The sequence below is a fragment of the Mesoplodon bidens genome (genome assembly GCF_964165515.1).
Source record: "Mesoplodon bidens genome assembly, chromosome: 9".
Classification (NCBI taxonomy): domain Eukaryota; kingdom Metazoa; phylum Chordata; class Mammalia; order Artiodactyla; family Ziphiidae; genus Mesoplodon; species Mesoplodon bidens.
This window is the reverse complement of record NC_138166.1, coordinates 79,356,317-79,371,783: the sequence shown is the minus strand read 5'-3', so window position 1 is coordinate 79,371,783 and position 15,467 is coordinate 79,356,317. Positions and strand designations below refer to the sequence as shown.

The 15,467-nt window shown below is 36.5% G+C and overlaps 1 protein-coding gene across 3 annotated transcripts in view; it reads left to right on the top strand.

The window, feature by feature from the left end:
• The window catches only part of IQUB (IQ motif and ubiquitin domain containing), a 66,280-nt gene that overhangs the window by 13,517 nt on the left and 37,296 nt on the right, over nt 1-15,467 (top strand). For 2 of the 3 annotated variants that reach the window (XM_081243762.1, XM_081243763.1), the window contains 4 exons: nt 1,269-1,403; nt 4,376-4,537; nt 4,627-4,799; nt 5,015-5,170. In XM_081243762.1, coding sequence (XP_081099888.1) covers nt 1,269-1,403; nt 4,376-4,537; nt 4,627-4,799; nt 5,015-5,170 — 626 coding nt within the window. The remainder of the gene's footprint in view (nt 1-1,268; nt 1,404-4,375; nt 4,538-4,626; nt 4,800-5,014; nt 5,171-15,467) is intronic. The other variant, XM_081243764.1, reaches the window with a different exon arrangement.

Below are 15,467 nucleotides of genomic sequence, written 5' to 3'. Positions count from 1 at the left end.
AAAATTTAAAATACATTAATCATAGAATTTTGAATCCAGGAAACAATTAAAATAGCCTTCTGATAACGTAACATCTGTGAGAGTGTTCTCTTATTAGGAGAGAACTGTGAAAATAATATTTAACAAGCTTAAAGAACCTTAGCATCAATAATGCCTTGTTACATTTCATGCTGGGATTAGTGATGAACGTCTCGTAGAGCTTTATGCAAACTGTCATGTCAGGCATCTAGAAATATATGAAACTTTTTTGGTCTGCATGTGTACTCTCCATTCCATCTTACTTATATTATATCTTCTCCATTAAAATTTAAAGTCTGTAGATATAAAAGTAAAAAGTTTACCCCATCATAATTAGTTTTTAAGTACTATGTACCCTCCCTATAATTTCCGAACAGATAGTCATTTTATAATAACAGTTTTTCTCTATTTTTAACATGTGTCTTGATTTTTATTTTATAGAGTTGGGAGTGAGCTACATAATGTCCATTTTTGTGAAAAGTAGATTTGTGCATAGTTATTCCAGATATTTGTAAAAAAACAATGATTTTCTGTTTTGCATTTTGCCAGCTATAGACATAAATCAATTATGGGAAGAAGAATGGACTTAGATAATCTTTTGTCATCGCAAGGTCAAGGAAAATTTTCTTTGAAAATTTCCCTATTGGTTTTTCTTAACTTCATGAATACACACTGATTTCCTGATGCATGGTATAAATATCTAATCAAAGCATGTATGTTTCTAAGTTCAGGTCTCAGGGTCTCCCTTTGTAATACTACACAAAAACACTTGATGTTCTGAGATGTTTCCTGTGTTTATATCTGAATTATATATGCCAGATATTGGGAATCTTTAAAAATTTTAAATGATTTTAAAAGAATCTTTAAAAGCACTTTAGTTTCATTTCCTCTTTCTCATGGTATTCTGGGTGAGGAGGTAATCTCAAATGTGCACTGATCCTCATAGAAGGCAATGCAAGAGAGATCTGAACTTTGACCTGGAGTTGGGGGAGCAGGCATTGACCATTGATGCTAATTCTTGAGATTATGCATTGATTTTCAAAGCAAAATGTTGCAACTGAATGTTTGTCACTTCTCCTCTTAGAAAATGAACACTAGCTCTTATTACGGAGGTGTGGTGGGAGAACATGGCAGAGACAACCTGCATTCTATGTGATTACAAATTGTCCCATATTTCTCTGTCTGTGGATTCTATGATGCTGACCCTTGCTTTTAACTATGACTCTTTTTTTCTCTTATTTTTTCTACAGTAAAAGTTGTACTTCTTCCTGTGGGCCAGGAAATTATAATGCCCTTTAAAGTTGACACTGTTCTAAAATGCCTCAAGGATCATTTTTCATCTCTATTAGGTGTCCCACCTTATGTCCTGCAGATAAGATGTGCAGGTAAGCTTGGAGGCTAATAAAACTTATTGAGACTTCTCTTTGATTTTTTAAACTAAATATCTTCATGTTTACTGTTTGAACATTATATTGTGGTTATACATTCATTCAACACATTATTACTAAGGACATACTTTGTTCCAAATACTTTGCTAAGAGCCAAAGATATAAAGAAACATGAAACAAAATCCCTGTTTTCAAGGTGTTTACAGACTAGGAAGGAAGAAGATGTATGCAATGGTTACCACACAGTGTGTAAATGTTTTGATGGAGATATGTTCAAAAAACTGTGAGAACAGCGAGGAAGGAAACTGGGAGATTCTAGAAAGCTTCATCTGATAAAAGTGATAATACTTTTGCTAAGTCCCAAAGAGGTGAGAAAACCTGGGACTTTTGGGAAGTGGTAAGGAATTTAGAGGGAATAGAAGTGAATTATATATGGGAAGTAGGAGGAAATGAGGTTAAAAAGATAGATGATGAATGAGCATGGATAGAAAAAGAAGAGGCCTGAAAATGGTTTATCAGTCTTCTGTACATTAAGGTCCGTTCACATTCTGATGATGTTCAACTTTATATTTTGTGGGCAATATTGAGTAGCCCACCTTATATTAGCCTTGTGTCATGAGAGGCTGAGGTCTTAGTAACTGTGATAGAATTAAGCAGACTAGAGTAGCTCAGGAAATGTTTCTGTAGAATATGCCTGCACAGATCATAATATTTTATTTTAAAAAGTTTGATATTAACTTATAAAGATGCCCCAAGTTTCTAGGGCAATAAGAACATTTTTTTTGTGGGAAAATCCGAAGTGCTAAAAAGGAGTAAGCCATACCTATGAAGTTCTTCCTCCTTGCCAAATCAGAGAAAAACAATCAGTTCAGTTTCAAAATTATTTTTAGAAAACTATTGTAATGAATGTGCTCCAGTAGTAAGATGTTCATGTATTCAAACAACAGGTTACTAAAGCTTGATTGAGGAAACAAAGCTAAAATTTAAATAGTTACTGTAACAATAATGATACTGATGATGATAATGATCATGTTGATGATGATGGCTAATTTGATGAGCACTTACTATGTGCTAGTCCTTCTACAGAACATTCTGCCTACATTGTCACATTATCATTCAATCTACACAACAATCCTTTGAGGTAGGTATTACTATTAATTTTTTTTGAGAGATGGAAGCTAAAGCTCGAGGAACTTCTGCAAATTCCCAAAGCTTATGAGTGGCAGAGTCTGAACTTAAATATAGGTATGACTCCAAAAAGGGAATTTGGAGCTGCTTGGCATTAACTATAAGGTGAAGTTCAAAACTGGAGAAGAGAGAGCACTTTGAGACTGAGCACCTGGCCAGTGGTACCTAAGAATCTATTTCTTTGCACGTCATGACTTTTCTTCTTTATGTGTAAATACCATGCATTGCCACTGGCTTATGTCAGCAGCAATAAAAAAAAAGAGCTTGATTCTGTGCCAACCACTCTTCAAGACAGGTACTTTCTTCTAGTACTAGAACTAGAGTTCAAGTTTGGTGGGACTAAGCCTACACTAGAAACAATTAGAGGACTGAAGAGGGCTCTGTGTTAGTTGGAAGAGGAATCTCTGTTAGTTTCTTATGACTGTTGTAACAATTAACAAATTTAGTGGCTTATTTTGCTTATGGTCTGGAGACCAAAAATCCTAAATCATTTTCACTTGGATAACATCAAGGTGTCAGCAGGGCTGTTCTCTGGAGGTTCTGGGGAGAGTCTGCTTCTTTGCCTTTTCCAGCTTCTAGAGTTGCATTTCTTGCGTTCTTGGGCCTCCTCATCTTCAAAGTCGGCAGCATAGCATCTTTAAACCTCTCTCTGCTTCTGTCATATCATCTTCTCTGCAGTCAAATCTCCCTCCTCCTTCCTCTTAAAGGGCACTTATGATTACATGTAAGGCTCATGTGACTAATCCAGGACAATCTACCCATCTCAAAATCCTTAACTTAATAAAATCTGCAGTCACTTTTTCCATATAAGGTAGCATCCATAGACTCTAGGAATGTACATGGATATATTTTAGGGCCATTATTCCACCTATTGCAAAATCCATATAACATTAATTTTTTTTAATTAAGAATTTAAGGTGAAATTGAAACTCAAAGATTTTTGAATGTGCTTTCTTGAACATAGCTAAAATAGACTAGTGGTATCTGACATATTTCTAAGAATGAGTAAAACAAACCTTTGCTATGTTAAATTCCTAATTGTAATTTAGGAAGAACATACATTGGAAAACTGATATAGTTTCTATCATTATACAAAGCAGCAGCCAGTAACATTGTACATATTTATGTATGCCTTAAAATATAGAAAAATTTATAGTCAGTTTATGAAATAAACCAGTGGGGATGGGGGTATAAGTTGAAGCAATAAAACATAAAAATAAGGTGATGATGTACACTTTTTTCAGCAAAAAACTGAGTCTTAGCTCTACCTTGGCATGAATTAATTTATATGAATTTCTGATTATAGAAACAGAAAGGAAGGGATTCTTTAGAACTCTGAGTGTATACATTAGGAGTGTGTATTAAAATAATCAGGCTTTCCCTGATATGGATACGTCCTATGCTTATGTATAAAACATTGTGATTTTTTAGAGAATCGCTGTTTAGAATATGATTTTGCTCATATTATAGAATGTGTTTTTTATTTTTAAATGTTTATAGTTGCATGGTTATTGTATATTTGTATTTCTGATGAGTTGAGAGTTGTATTTTTACTTTACTTATAATGCTGAATTCTTGCTCAGGAGTACCACCTTAATTTTTTCCATTGTGGAGTTTTTGATACTAATAATACAGCAAGAGGTGGACATCATCAATACGCTATTTGGTAATTAAACAATATGTGTTCATGTAAGCACCATTGATGTTTTCCATCCCTTAAAATGAGTACATATAATCATTTCTTTGCCATAACACTTTTTATAATTTTACCTCATTTTTAGGAATGATTATTAAAGATCATGAGACACTACTACAACATGCAGTTAAGCCCCAGGATATTGTCCAAGTGGAAATCATTTCTTTACATCCAGATCTATATCCAATCAAAAGAATAGATAGATCAAGTGATGCCTCTCAAATCATAACTGTCAGAGTACAAACTGGTTAGTTATTTGATATCTTTTAGGTAAAGTATTTTTTTAGAGTCCCTTTGTAGTTGAACTTTCATTTAATCTTGGTTTTATCTCCTCAGGCATTGATCAGTACCAGGAAGTAGCTGTTGAGATTATAAAATCTGATTTTCACAAACCATTTCTTGGTGGATTCAGACATAAAATAACAGGAATGGAATATCACAATGCTGGAACACAAACTGTACCTAAAAAGATTCCTGGAAAACTGAATGCATTTTGTAGGGAAACACAGGTAATATTTTTATTTTTCCATGTAGGATTTTGAAGCTACAGAATCAACAAGTGTTCAACTGTGTAGCTCTCTAAAATTAAAATCTTTTAGGGAATTATATGGTAATTAAAATAATAAAAGATATTAACTTAAATGTGTAGGAAAATATGCTCTTTACTCACTTTATGTGTATATAGTGGATATTTATTTAAATTTTTAAAATGTTTTTATTTTAGACAGTTTTTCAGAGAAGAAAGCTCCAGCAAACTACAAATACAACATCCACACAGATGACTAAAATTGGTGTGTATGTATCAAATATGACTGATAAACTGGTAGCACCAGGAAAATATTTTTCAGCAGCAGAATACCATGCTAAAAGATTAAAGGCGGTAAGATAACTTTTATTATAGGTGAATACTTAATGACTTTTTACTACGTAACCAGCGTTATGCAACCATTACCACAGTCAATTTTAGAACATTCTCATCATCCCAGAAAGAAATCCCACATCCAATAGCAGCCAGCCTCTATTTCCCTCCAATCCTTTCTGCTTTAGGCAACCACTAATCTACTTTTTGCCTCTATTGATTTGCTTATTCTGGATATTTCATATACATGTAATCATACAATGTGTAGTCTTTTGTGACTGGTTTCTTTTACTTAGCATAATGTTTTCAAGGCTCATCCATGTTGCAACATGTATCAATATATTGCAATCTATATTGCAAAATAATATTCCATTGTATGTACCCAGTTGCGTATACCTACTGTAGGTAGGTCAATGTATATACCACAATTTGTTTGCCCATTTATCAGTTGATAAGACATTTGATTTGTTTCTACATGTTGGCTATTAGGAATAAGGCTGCTATAAACATTCACGTACAAGTTTTTATGTGGATATGTATTTTCATTTCTCTTGGTATCTGCCTAGGAATGTAATTGCTAGATCATATGGTTATTTATTTATTTATTTATTTATTTATTTATTTATTTTTGGCTGAGTTGGGTCTTTGTTGCTGCGTGTGGGCTTTCTCTAGTTGTGACGAGCAGGGACTACACTTTGTTGAAGTGTATGGGCTTCTCATCGCGGTGGCTTCTCTTGTTGCGGAGCACGGACTCTAGGCGTGCGGGCTTCAGTAGTTGTGGCTCGCGGGCTCCAGAGCGCAGGCTCAGCAGTTGTGGTGCATGGGCCCAGTTACTCCGTGGCGTGTGGGATCTTCCCGGACCAGGGCTTGAACCCTTGCCCCTGCATTGGCAGGCGGATTCTTAACCACTGTGCCACCAGGGAAGCCCTCATATGGTAATTCTGTTTAACCTTTTTGAGGAACTGTTAGACTGTTTTCCAAAGCAGCTGCACCATTTTATGTCCCACCAGCAGTGTGTGAGGATTCCAATTTCTCCATATCCTTATCAGCACATTTGGATTATTGCCATCCTAGTGAGTGTGAAGTGGTGTCTCACTGTGGTTTTGATTTGCATACCCTTATGGCTAATGATACTGAATATTTTTCATGTGCTTATATATATATTTATATATATTCTTAGGAGAAATGTACATTCAGATACTTGGTCCAATTTTAATGAGGTCGTCTTTTTTATTATTGCTTTATTGTTTAAAAAATTGTTTTTAGTTATTTGCTAAGTGGTTGCTCCAAGTGTAATTTAGGGATTAGAATATACATCTCAATTTATAGCAACATACTTTGTATTAATACTAACTGAAATTTAATAAAGTATTGAAACCTTGTTCCAATAGAACTCCAAGTTTATCCCTTCTTCTTTGTGCTATTATCATACAAACATGTACATTCTGTTTATGTTCTAAGCCCTGTAATTCCTTTTATAATTATTGTTTTTATGCAATTGACTTTTAAATAAGAGTAGAAAAGAGGAAAATGTATTTATATAGTCTTTTATATTTTACCTACATAATTACTTTTTCTGGTGCTATTTATTTCTTCATTTGAGTTAAAATTAACATCTAATATCATTTTCTTTCAGTTTGGAGAATTCCCTTTAGTACTTGTGTATGCTTGTATACTTGATGGTGTCCTAAAGATCTCTGAGTCTCTGTTCCTTTACCTTTTTTTCCCCTTCTTCTTCAGAGTGGATAGTTTCTAATGATCTATCATCAAATTCATTATTCTTTCTTTTGCCAGTTAAGATCTGCTGTTGAGCCTGTTTTTTGTGTTTTCGTTTCAGTTATTTTACTATTAAACTCCTAAATTTCCACTTGGTTCTTTTTTATAAATTTCTGTCTCTTTGTTGATATTCTGTCACTATACATTTTAAACAAAAACTTATTCAGTATCTAACCCTAAACATAGTCAATATAGTATTTTCCTTCTTTTTTTCCAAATGGCATTAATCATAAAAAAAATTTGCAGAAAATTCCTCGCTCAGATTTTTCTTATTCTTACTTTCCATTGGGAGATAATTATACATGGAACTTTAAAGAAGCTTCTTGTACACCTAACATTATATCACAATCATTTCTCTACCTTTTAGTATTTATTATAAACAATTTAACAGCATTATATTATTCCACAATGTTAACACTATAATTTAATTATTTTCTCTTTTAGGACATTTAGACATGTTTTCACCAAAATCTTAATGCTATGTAAATTGTAGTGTGCATTTAAAAAATACTTAGAGAAGATGTTAGAAGTTGAATTACTAGGGGAAAAAATGATGACTTTTTAAAAGTTTTAGATATTACCAAGTGTTTTTCAGAAATATTGTACCAAATGATGTATGCATAAACCATTTATAAGAGCCCATTCCATGCTGACTACACCAGTAGCACATATTATTTTAAAAAATTGTTGTCTCCTTACAGATGTTAAATATCTTTTTATATTTTCTCTCCACCTATTACTCATACTTAGTTTATGATGTCTTTCATTATAGTCAAACATTAATATTCCCTTTTATGGTTTTTGCATTTTATGTATTGTTATAAAAGGCTGTATCATCCCACAGTCATAAGTATAACTTTCTTTTATAGTTGGTGTATGTGTACAACTTTATCTGGATTCTTAAAAATGATATGAAGAAGAGTTAAATTTAATTTTTTCCAAATGTAATGCCAACTGCTCAGTACCATGAATAATCAAGTTTATTCTCTCCACAGTAATGTATACTAAATTTTCATATATATATGCACCTGTTTCTGATTTCTGCATTCTTTCATTAATGTATATGTTTTTCTCTATGTCAGTAATATATTGCTTTAATTACTACTGATTTGTAATATATTTTGAGGCCTTGTCCATTAGGTTCTACCTCACTGTTCTTCCTTTTCAAGACTGTCTTGACTATCAATGCAAGTTTTTCTTCCATATGAATTTCAGAGTAAGTTTGCAATTTTCATGAAAAATTGCAGATCTTGCTCAGAAGTACATTGATCAGTTGGGGAAAAATGGATACCTTTACCCTGTTAAACATTTGGGATATCAGTTAAACATGACATACAAAGCATATGCATTTTATCTCTGCTACTTCCTAGCATCATTTTGCTTGAATAAAAAGAATTGAAAGCAGGGATTTTGTTTTTTGCGTGACAAGAAACCGGGAGCTAGACTGCTGTTCTAGCCCAATTAGCTTAGGACATCGAGAGAGGAGCCTGTTGTAGTCTCAGTCTGTTGACTCATTGCCCTGAAGGAGACTGCTCAGCAGGGGAACCACGTGGCTAACTTTGTAGTTGACTTTATCAGTGCCTGCAATTATTCCAGCCTGAAAATGTTTACGTTTTCAGTCCAAACTAATTTTCACAAAAGGAAAAGGTGGAGTTATTATAGACTTTTGGGGAGGAGTGAAGTTTTGGTGAAATTTAAGTGTTACAGTATTTTGATTGTCTCTGTAAAACAAGGTTGCGTGTAGATGGGTCAGCATCAAGTCTGGACTGAGGCATGGACCAGAGAGTCCTGTACCTTTGGTAACAAAGTTAGGAGAGAGATGTGGATGTGTTTATTCTCTGAAGTTCAGCACGTTCATTGTAAATCAAGTCTGCTTCTCTCTGTCAAAATAACATAGATCCTCCAGGCAAGAGTGGGGTGTTTCATTCTTAGTGATCTAATTTCAGACAGCAAAGTTTATGATAGATTATGATTTTAGAGAACAAAGTTTCTCAGAGAGAAAGAAAATAGTAGTCACTCAAAGAAGGGGTTGTTATGACATTTTATAGCTGCAGAGTGTTCTTGGGAAAAATATTGCTTCCTATTAATTTTGTAGCTGACTGTATTCGTGCCTGGTATTCAAGCCTGATGGATTCTTATTTTCTCAGTCCAAACGAATTTTTAACTTCTTACTGTATGGGGCCTGGCTGGTGGCTCTGTGATGTCATCAGGAACCTGAATTCCTTTTACCCTTCCACTCTAATAATTAATCTTACTATCATGAGCTTGTTACTATATGATGATAAAATGGTTAACGAACCTTCAGCATAATGTCTGCATTCTGCAAGAAGGGAGAAGACAAGGGAGCATGTCCCATGGATGCCATTCAAGAATTTTCCCTGAAAGCCCCTGCCAGTGATTCAACTTGCATCTCATTGACCTGAACTGGGTCATGTGACTTCACTGTCCCTGCTGGGACTATGTGATAATTACATTTTTAAAGTTTCATATTGTTGCTCCTCAGTAAGACTGAGATTTTGTTAGTAAGGAAGTCGGAGAGAAAGGCTATTAGGTGGGGAAATGAACAACACTACACTACACTACAACACTTTACAAACTTGGGTAAAATGATATTAAGGGAATAAGAAAAGCATAAACATACAGGAACAAAGAATATATGGGAAGAGAGAAGAGTAAATGTCAGTCGATTTTTTAAAGTTGTAAAGCAGATGGGGAAGTGTTAACTTGACTTACTTGAGCAGACGAAGTGAAAATCTAAATGCCTGCCAAGGGGGATGGCATCAAGAACCAAATCAGTTTGCCCCCCAGAATCTTGGAAAGTGAATTGGAGGTTCTGTGGAAGATGGAAGTGAGATGTGAGCTGTAAACAGAAGGATTGGTTGAAAGCCAGTAAAAGGAGTAAATTTCAATTTAATACGTTCTTCTTCTATCTTGATAGATACCTTTTTATTTGTATCATGTTTATTTTATTCTTGAACTTCTTGAGTTCAATGCTTAGTATTTATATCTTTCTTGTTGTAAGCAAGATTATATTATGTGTGACTACTGATATTTTTGTACTCATTCCTGCCATCTCATTTTGTTTTTGATTTATTTATTCTTGTTTGTTTTTTTTTAATCTCTCTTTCTTTTTTTTTTGGTTTAAACTTTTCTTTTCCATTTTTTTGTTCTTTCATAGGTCAGAAGTAGGTACTTTGTTTCTATTTTTCAAGTGGTTACTCATAAAAAGATTTGAATGGACTTAATGTTTAAATACCAAACGCATACTTAATCAGGCTCTATATATTTTCCATGAACAAGTCAAGGACCCTAGCAGGCTTTTCTTCATTTCTTCCTCCTCCTCACTCACTCCTCCCGTTCAGTGAGGACTTGATCTGGAATTACAATTGTATGTATATTACATCATTATAATTCACTATATAATTATAACTTCAGATTGTTTTTATATATTTACATCAATATAATATATATGAATTTTTTCAAATGTTATATTTAGCTTAAAACCGTTTTTGGAAGTGTTTGCTTACTTCTTTAATTTTTCCTCTTTATTGTTCTTTTGTTGTTGTTGTTTTTATGTTTTTATTTTATTTTATTTTGTTTTTTTGATTTTTTTTCGAACATCTTTATTGGAGTATAATTGCTTTACAATGTTGTGTTAGTTTCTGATATATAACAAAGTGCATCAGCTATACGTATACATGTATCCCCATATTCCCTGCCTCTTGTGTCTCCCTCCCACCCTTCCTATCCCACCCCTCTAGATGGTCACAAAGCACCGAGCTGATCTCCCTGTGCTATGCGGCTGCTTCCCACTAGCTATCTGTTTTACATTTGGTAGTGTATATATGTCCATGCCACTCTCTCATGTCGTCCCAGCTTACCCTTCCCCCTCCCCGTGTCCTCAAGTCTATTCTCTACGTCTGCGTCTTTATTACAGTCCTGCCCCTAGGTTCTTCATAACCTTTTTTTTTTTCTTTCAATTCCATATATATGTGTTAGCATACGGTATTTGTTTTTCTCTTTCTGACTTACTTCACTCTGTATGACAGACTCTTGGTCCATCCACCTCACTACAAATAACTCAATTTTGTTTCTTTTTATGGCTGAGTCATATTCCATTGTATATATGTGCCACATCTTCCTTATCCATTCATCTGTTGATGGACACTTAGGTTGCTTCCATGTTCTGGCTATTGTAAATAGTTCTGCAATGAACACTGTGGTACATGACTCTTTTTGAATTATGGTTTCCTCAGGGTATATGCCCAGTAGTGGGATTGCTGGGTAATTGCTACCATTGTTGGGTCATATGTTGGTTCTATTTTTAGTTTTTTAAGGAACCTCCATACTGTTCTCCATGGTGGCTGTATCAATTTACATTCCCACCAACAGTGCAAGAGGGTTCCCTTTTCTCCACACCCTCTCCAGCATTTATTGTTTGTAGATTTTTTGATGATGGCCATTCTGACTGGTGTGAGGTGATACCTCATTGTGGTTTTGATTTGCATTTCTCTAATGATTAGTGATGTTGAGCATCCTTTCATGTGTTTGTTGGCAATCTGTATATCTTCTTTGGAGAAATGTCTATTTAGGTCTTCCACCCATTTTTGGATTGGGTTGTTTGTTTTTTTGATATTGAGCTGCGTGAGCTGCTTATATATTTTGGAGATTAATCCTTTGTCAGTTGCTTCGTTTGCAAATATTTTCTCCCACTCTGAGGGTTGTCTTTTTGTCTTGTTTATGGTTTCCTTTGCTGTGCAAAAGCTTTTGAGTTTCATTAGGTCCCATTTGTTTATTTTTGTTTTTATTTCCATTTCTCTAGGAGGTGGGTCAAAAAGGATCTTACTGTGATTTATGTCATAGAGTGTTCTGCCTATGTTTTCCTCTAAGAGTTTGATAGTGTCTGGCCTTACATTTAGGTCTTTAATCCATTTTGAGTTTATTTTTGTGTATGGTGTTAGGGAGTGTTCTAATTTCATTCTCTTACATGTAGCTCTCCAGTTTTCCAAGCAACACTTATTGAAGAGGCTGTCTTTTATCCATTGTATATTCTTGCCTCTTTAATCAAAAATAAGGTGACCATATGTGCATAAGTTTATCTCTGGGTTTTCTATCCTGTTCCATTGATCTATATTTCTGTTTTTGTGCCAGTACCATACTATCTTGATTACTGTAGCTTTGTAGTGTAGTCTGAAGTCAGTGAGCCTGACTCCTCCAATTCCATTTTTCTTTCTCAAGATTGCTTTGGCTATTCAGCCAGTCTAGGTGTTTGGGTGGAGCATTTAATCCACTTACATTTAAGGTAATTATCAATATGTATGTTCCTATTACCATTTTCTTAATTGTTTTGGGTTTGTTATTGTAGGTCTTTTCCTTCTCTTGTGTTTCCTGCCTAGAGAAGTTCCTTTAGCATTTGTCGTAAAGCTGGTTTGGTGGTGGTGAATTCTCTTAGCTTTTGCTTGTCTGTAAAGGTTTTAATTTTTCTGTCGAATGTGAATGAGATCCTTGCTGGGTAGAGCAATCTTGTTTGTAGGTTTTTCCCTTTCATTACTTTAAATATGTTCTGCCACTCCCTTCTGGCTTGCAGAGTTTCTGCTGAAAGATCAGCTGTTAACCTTATGGAGATTCTCTTGTATGTTGTTTGTTGCTTTTCCCTTGCTGCTCTCAATATTTTTTCTTTGTATTTAACTTTTGATAGTTTGATTAATATGTGTCTTGGTGTGTTTCTCCTTGGATTTATCCTGTTTGGGACTGTGTGTGCTTCCTGGACTTGACTAACTATTTCCTTTCCCATGTTAGGGAGGTTTTCAACTGTAATCTCTTCAAATATTTTCTCAGACTCTTTCTTTTTCTCTTCTTCTTCTGGGACCCCTATAATTCGAATGTTAGTTCATTCAATATTGTCCCAGGGGTCTCTGAGACTGTCCTCAATTCTTTTCATTCTTTTTTCTTTATTCTGCTCTGCAGTAGTTATTTCCACTATTTTATCTTCCAGGTCACTTATGCATTCTTCTGCCTCAGTTATTCTGCTATTGATTCCTTCTGGAGAATTCCTAATTTCATTTATTGTGTTGTTCATCATTTTTTGTTTGCTCTTTAGTTCTTCCAGGTCCTTGTTAAACGTTTCTTGTATTTTTTCCGTTCTATTTCCAAGATTTCAGATCATCTTTACTATCCTTACTCTGAATTCTTTTTCAGGTAGACTGCCTATTTCCTCTTCATTTGTTTGGTCTGGTGGGTTTTTACTTTGCTCCTTCATCTGCTGCATGTTTCTCTGTCTTCTCATTTTGCTTAACTTCCTGTGTTTGGGGTCTCCTTTTCGAAGGCTGCAGGTTCATAGTTCCCATTGTCTTTGGTGTCTGTCCCCAGTGGGTAAGGTTGGTTCAGTGGCTTGTGTAGGCTTCCTGGCTGGGGGGACTGGTGCTTGTGTTCTGGTAGGTGGGGCTGGATCTTGTCTTTCTGGTGGGTAGGACCACATCTGGTGGTGTATTTTGTGGTGTCTATGAACTTTGTATGATTTTAGGCAACTTCTCTGATAATGGGTGGGGTTGTGTTTCTGTCTTTCTAGTTGTTTGGCATGGGGCGTCCAGCACTGGAGCTTGCTGGCCGTTGGGTGGAGCTGGATCTTATTGTTGACATGGAAATCTTTGGGAGAGCTCTAGCCGATTGATATTATGTGCAGCCAGGAGGTGTCTGGTGATCCAATATCCTGAACTCAGCACTCCCACCAGATCGGAGCACCAAGAGCCTGTCAGCTACACAGCTCAGAAGAAAAGGGAGAAGAAAAGAAAGAAAGAAAAATAAATAAATAAAAAAATTTAAAAAAATTATTAAAATTAAAAATAAAATAGTAATAATAAAAGAAAAAAAAGAAGAGAGCAACCAAAACAATAAACAAATCTACCATTGAGAACAAGCACTAAAAACTGTACTAAGATAAACATAAAAATCAGAAACAAGTCTGTCGCAGACAGCAAACCCCAAGTCTACAGTTGCTCCCAAAGTCCACTGCCTCAATTTGGGATGATTTGTTGTCTATTGAGGTATTCCACAGATGCAGGGTACATCAAGTTGATTGTGGAGATTTAATCCGCTGCTCCTGAGGCTACTGGGAGAAATTTCCCTTTCTCTTCTTTGTTTGCACAGCTCCCGGGGTTCAGCTTTGGATTTGGCCCTGCCTCTGCGTGTAGGTCGCCTGAGGGCATCTGTTCCCTCGCAGACAGGAGGTGGTTAAAGCAGCGGCTGATTAGGGAGCTCTGGCTCACTCAGGCCGGGGGGAGGGAGGGGTACGTTAGTTATAATTGGAATGCGAGGCGAGCCTGCGGCAGCAGAGGCCAATGTGACGTTGCAACAGCCAGAGGTGTGCCATGTGTTCTCCCAGGGAAGTTGTCCCTGGACCATGGGACCCTGGCAGTGGCAGTCTGCATAGGCTCCCGGAGGAGTGTGGATAGTGACCTGTGCTTGCACACAGGATTCTTGGTGGCTGCAGCAGCAGTGTTAGCATTTCATGCCTATCTCTGGTGTCCGAGCTGGTAGCTGCGGCTTCCGCCCGTCTCTGGAGCTCATTTAGGTGGTGCTCTGAATCCCCTCTCTCTGCGCACCCTGAAACAATGGTCTCTTGCCTGTAGGCAAGTCCAGACATTTTCCCGGACTCCCTCCTGGCTAGCTGTGGGGCACTAGCCCCCTTCAAGCTGTGTTCATGCAGCCAACCCCAGTCCTCTCCCTGGGATCCGACCTCCGAAGCCCAAGCCTCAGCTCCCAGCCCCCGCCCGCCCAGGTGGAGGAGCAGACAAGCCTCTCAGGCTGGCGAGTGCTGGTCGGCACCGATCCTCTGTGCGAGAATCTCTCTGCTTTACCCTCCGCACCCCTGTTGCTGCGCTCTCCTCCGTGGCTCTGAAGCTTCCCGCCGTCCACCCCCCATCTCCGCCAGTGAAGGGGCTTCTAGTGTGTGGAAAACTTTCCTCCTTCACAGCTCCCTCCCAGAGGTGCAGGTCCCGTCCCTATTCTTTTGTCTCCGTTATTTCTTTTTTCTTTTGCCCTACCCAGGTACGTGGGGAGTTTCTTGCCTTTTGGGAAGTCTGAGGTCTGCTAGTGTTCAGTAGGTGTTCTGTAGGAGTTGTCCCACATGTAGATGCATTTTTGATGTATTTGTGGGGAGGAAGGTGATCTCCACGTCTTACTCCTCTGCCATCTTGAAGGTCTCCCCCTCTTTATTGTTCTTGTTGGAACATATTCCTTAGTAATTATTTCAGATATTACACATGGGAGGTGAACCATCTAAGTCCTATTGAATGAACCTCATTTTGGGTTTTAGTCTGAGTGGGTGTAGAAGGTTAGATTCAAACTTATTTTCAAAATTATTTTATTTTATATCTTTGAAGCTGTTTTTGATTAAAAGTCTGATGTCAATGGGATTCTCAGTTCTTTGTTTCCTCTTTCCGGAAGCTTTTAGGATTTTCACTTAATCCTTAGTAATTTTACTGTGATGTGCTTGAGACTTGGTGATGGATCCTTTCTATCTGAGAGCTCATGTCTTTAGTTT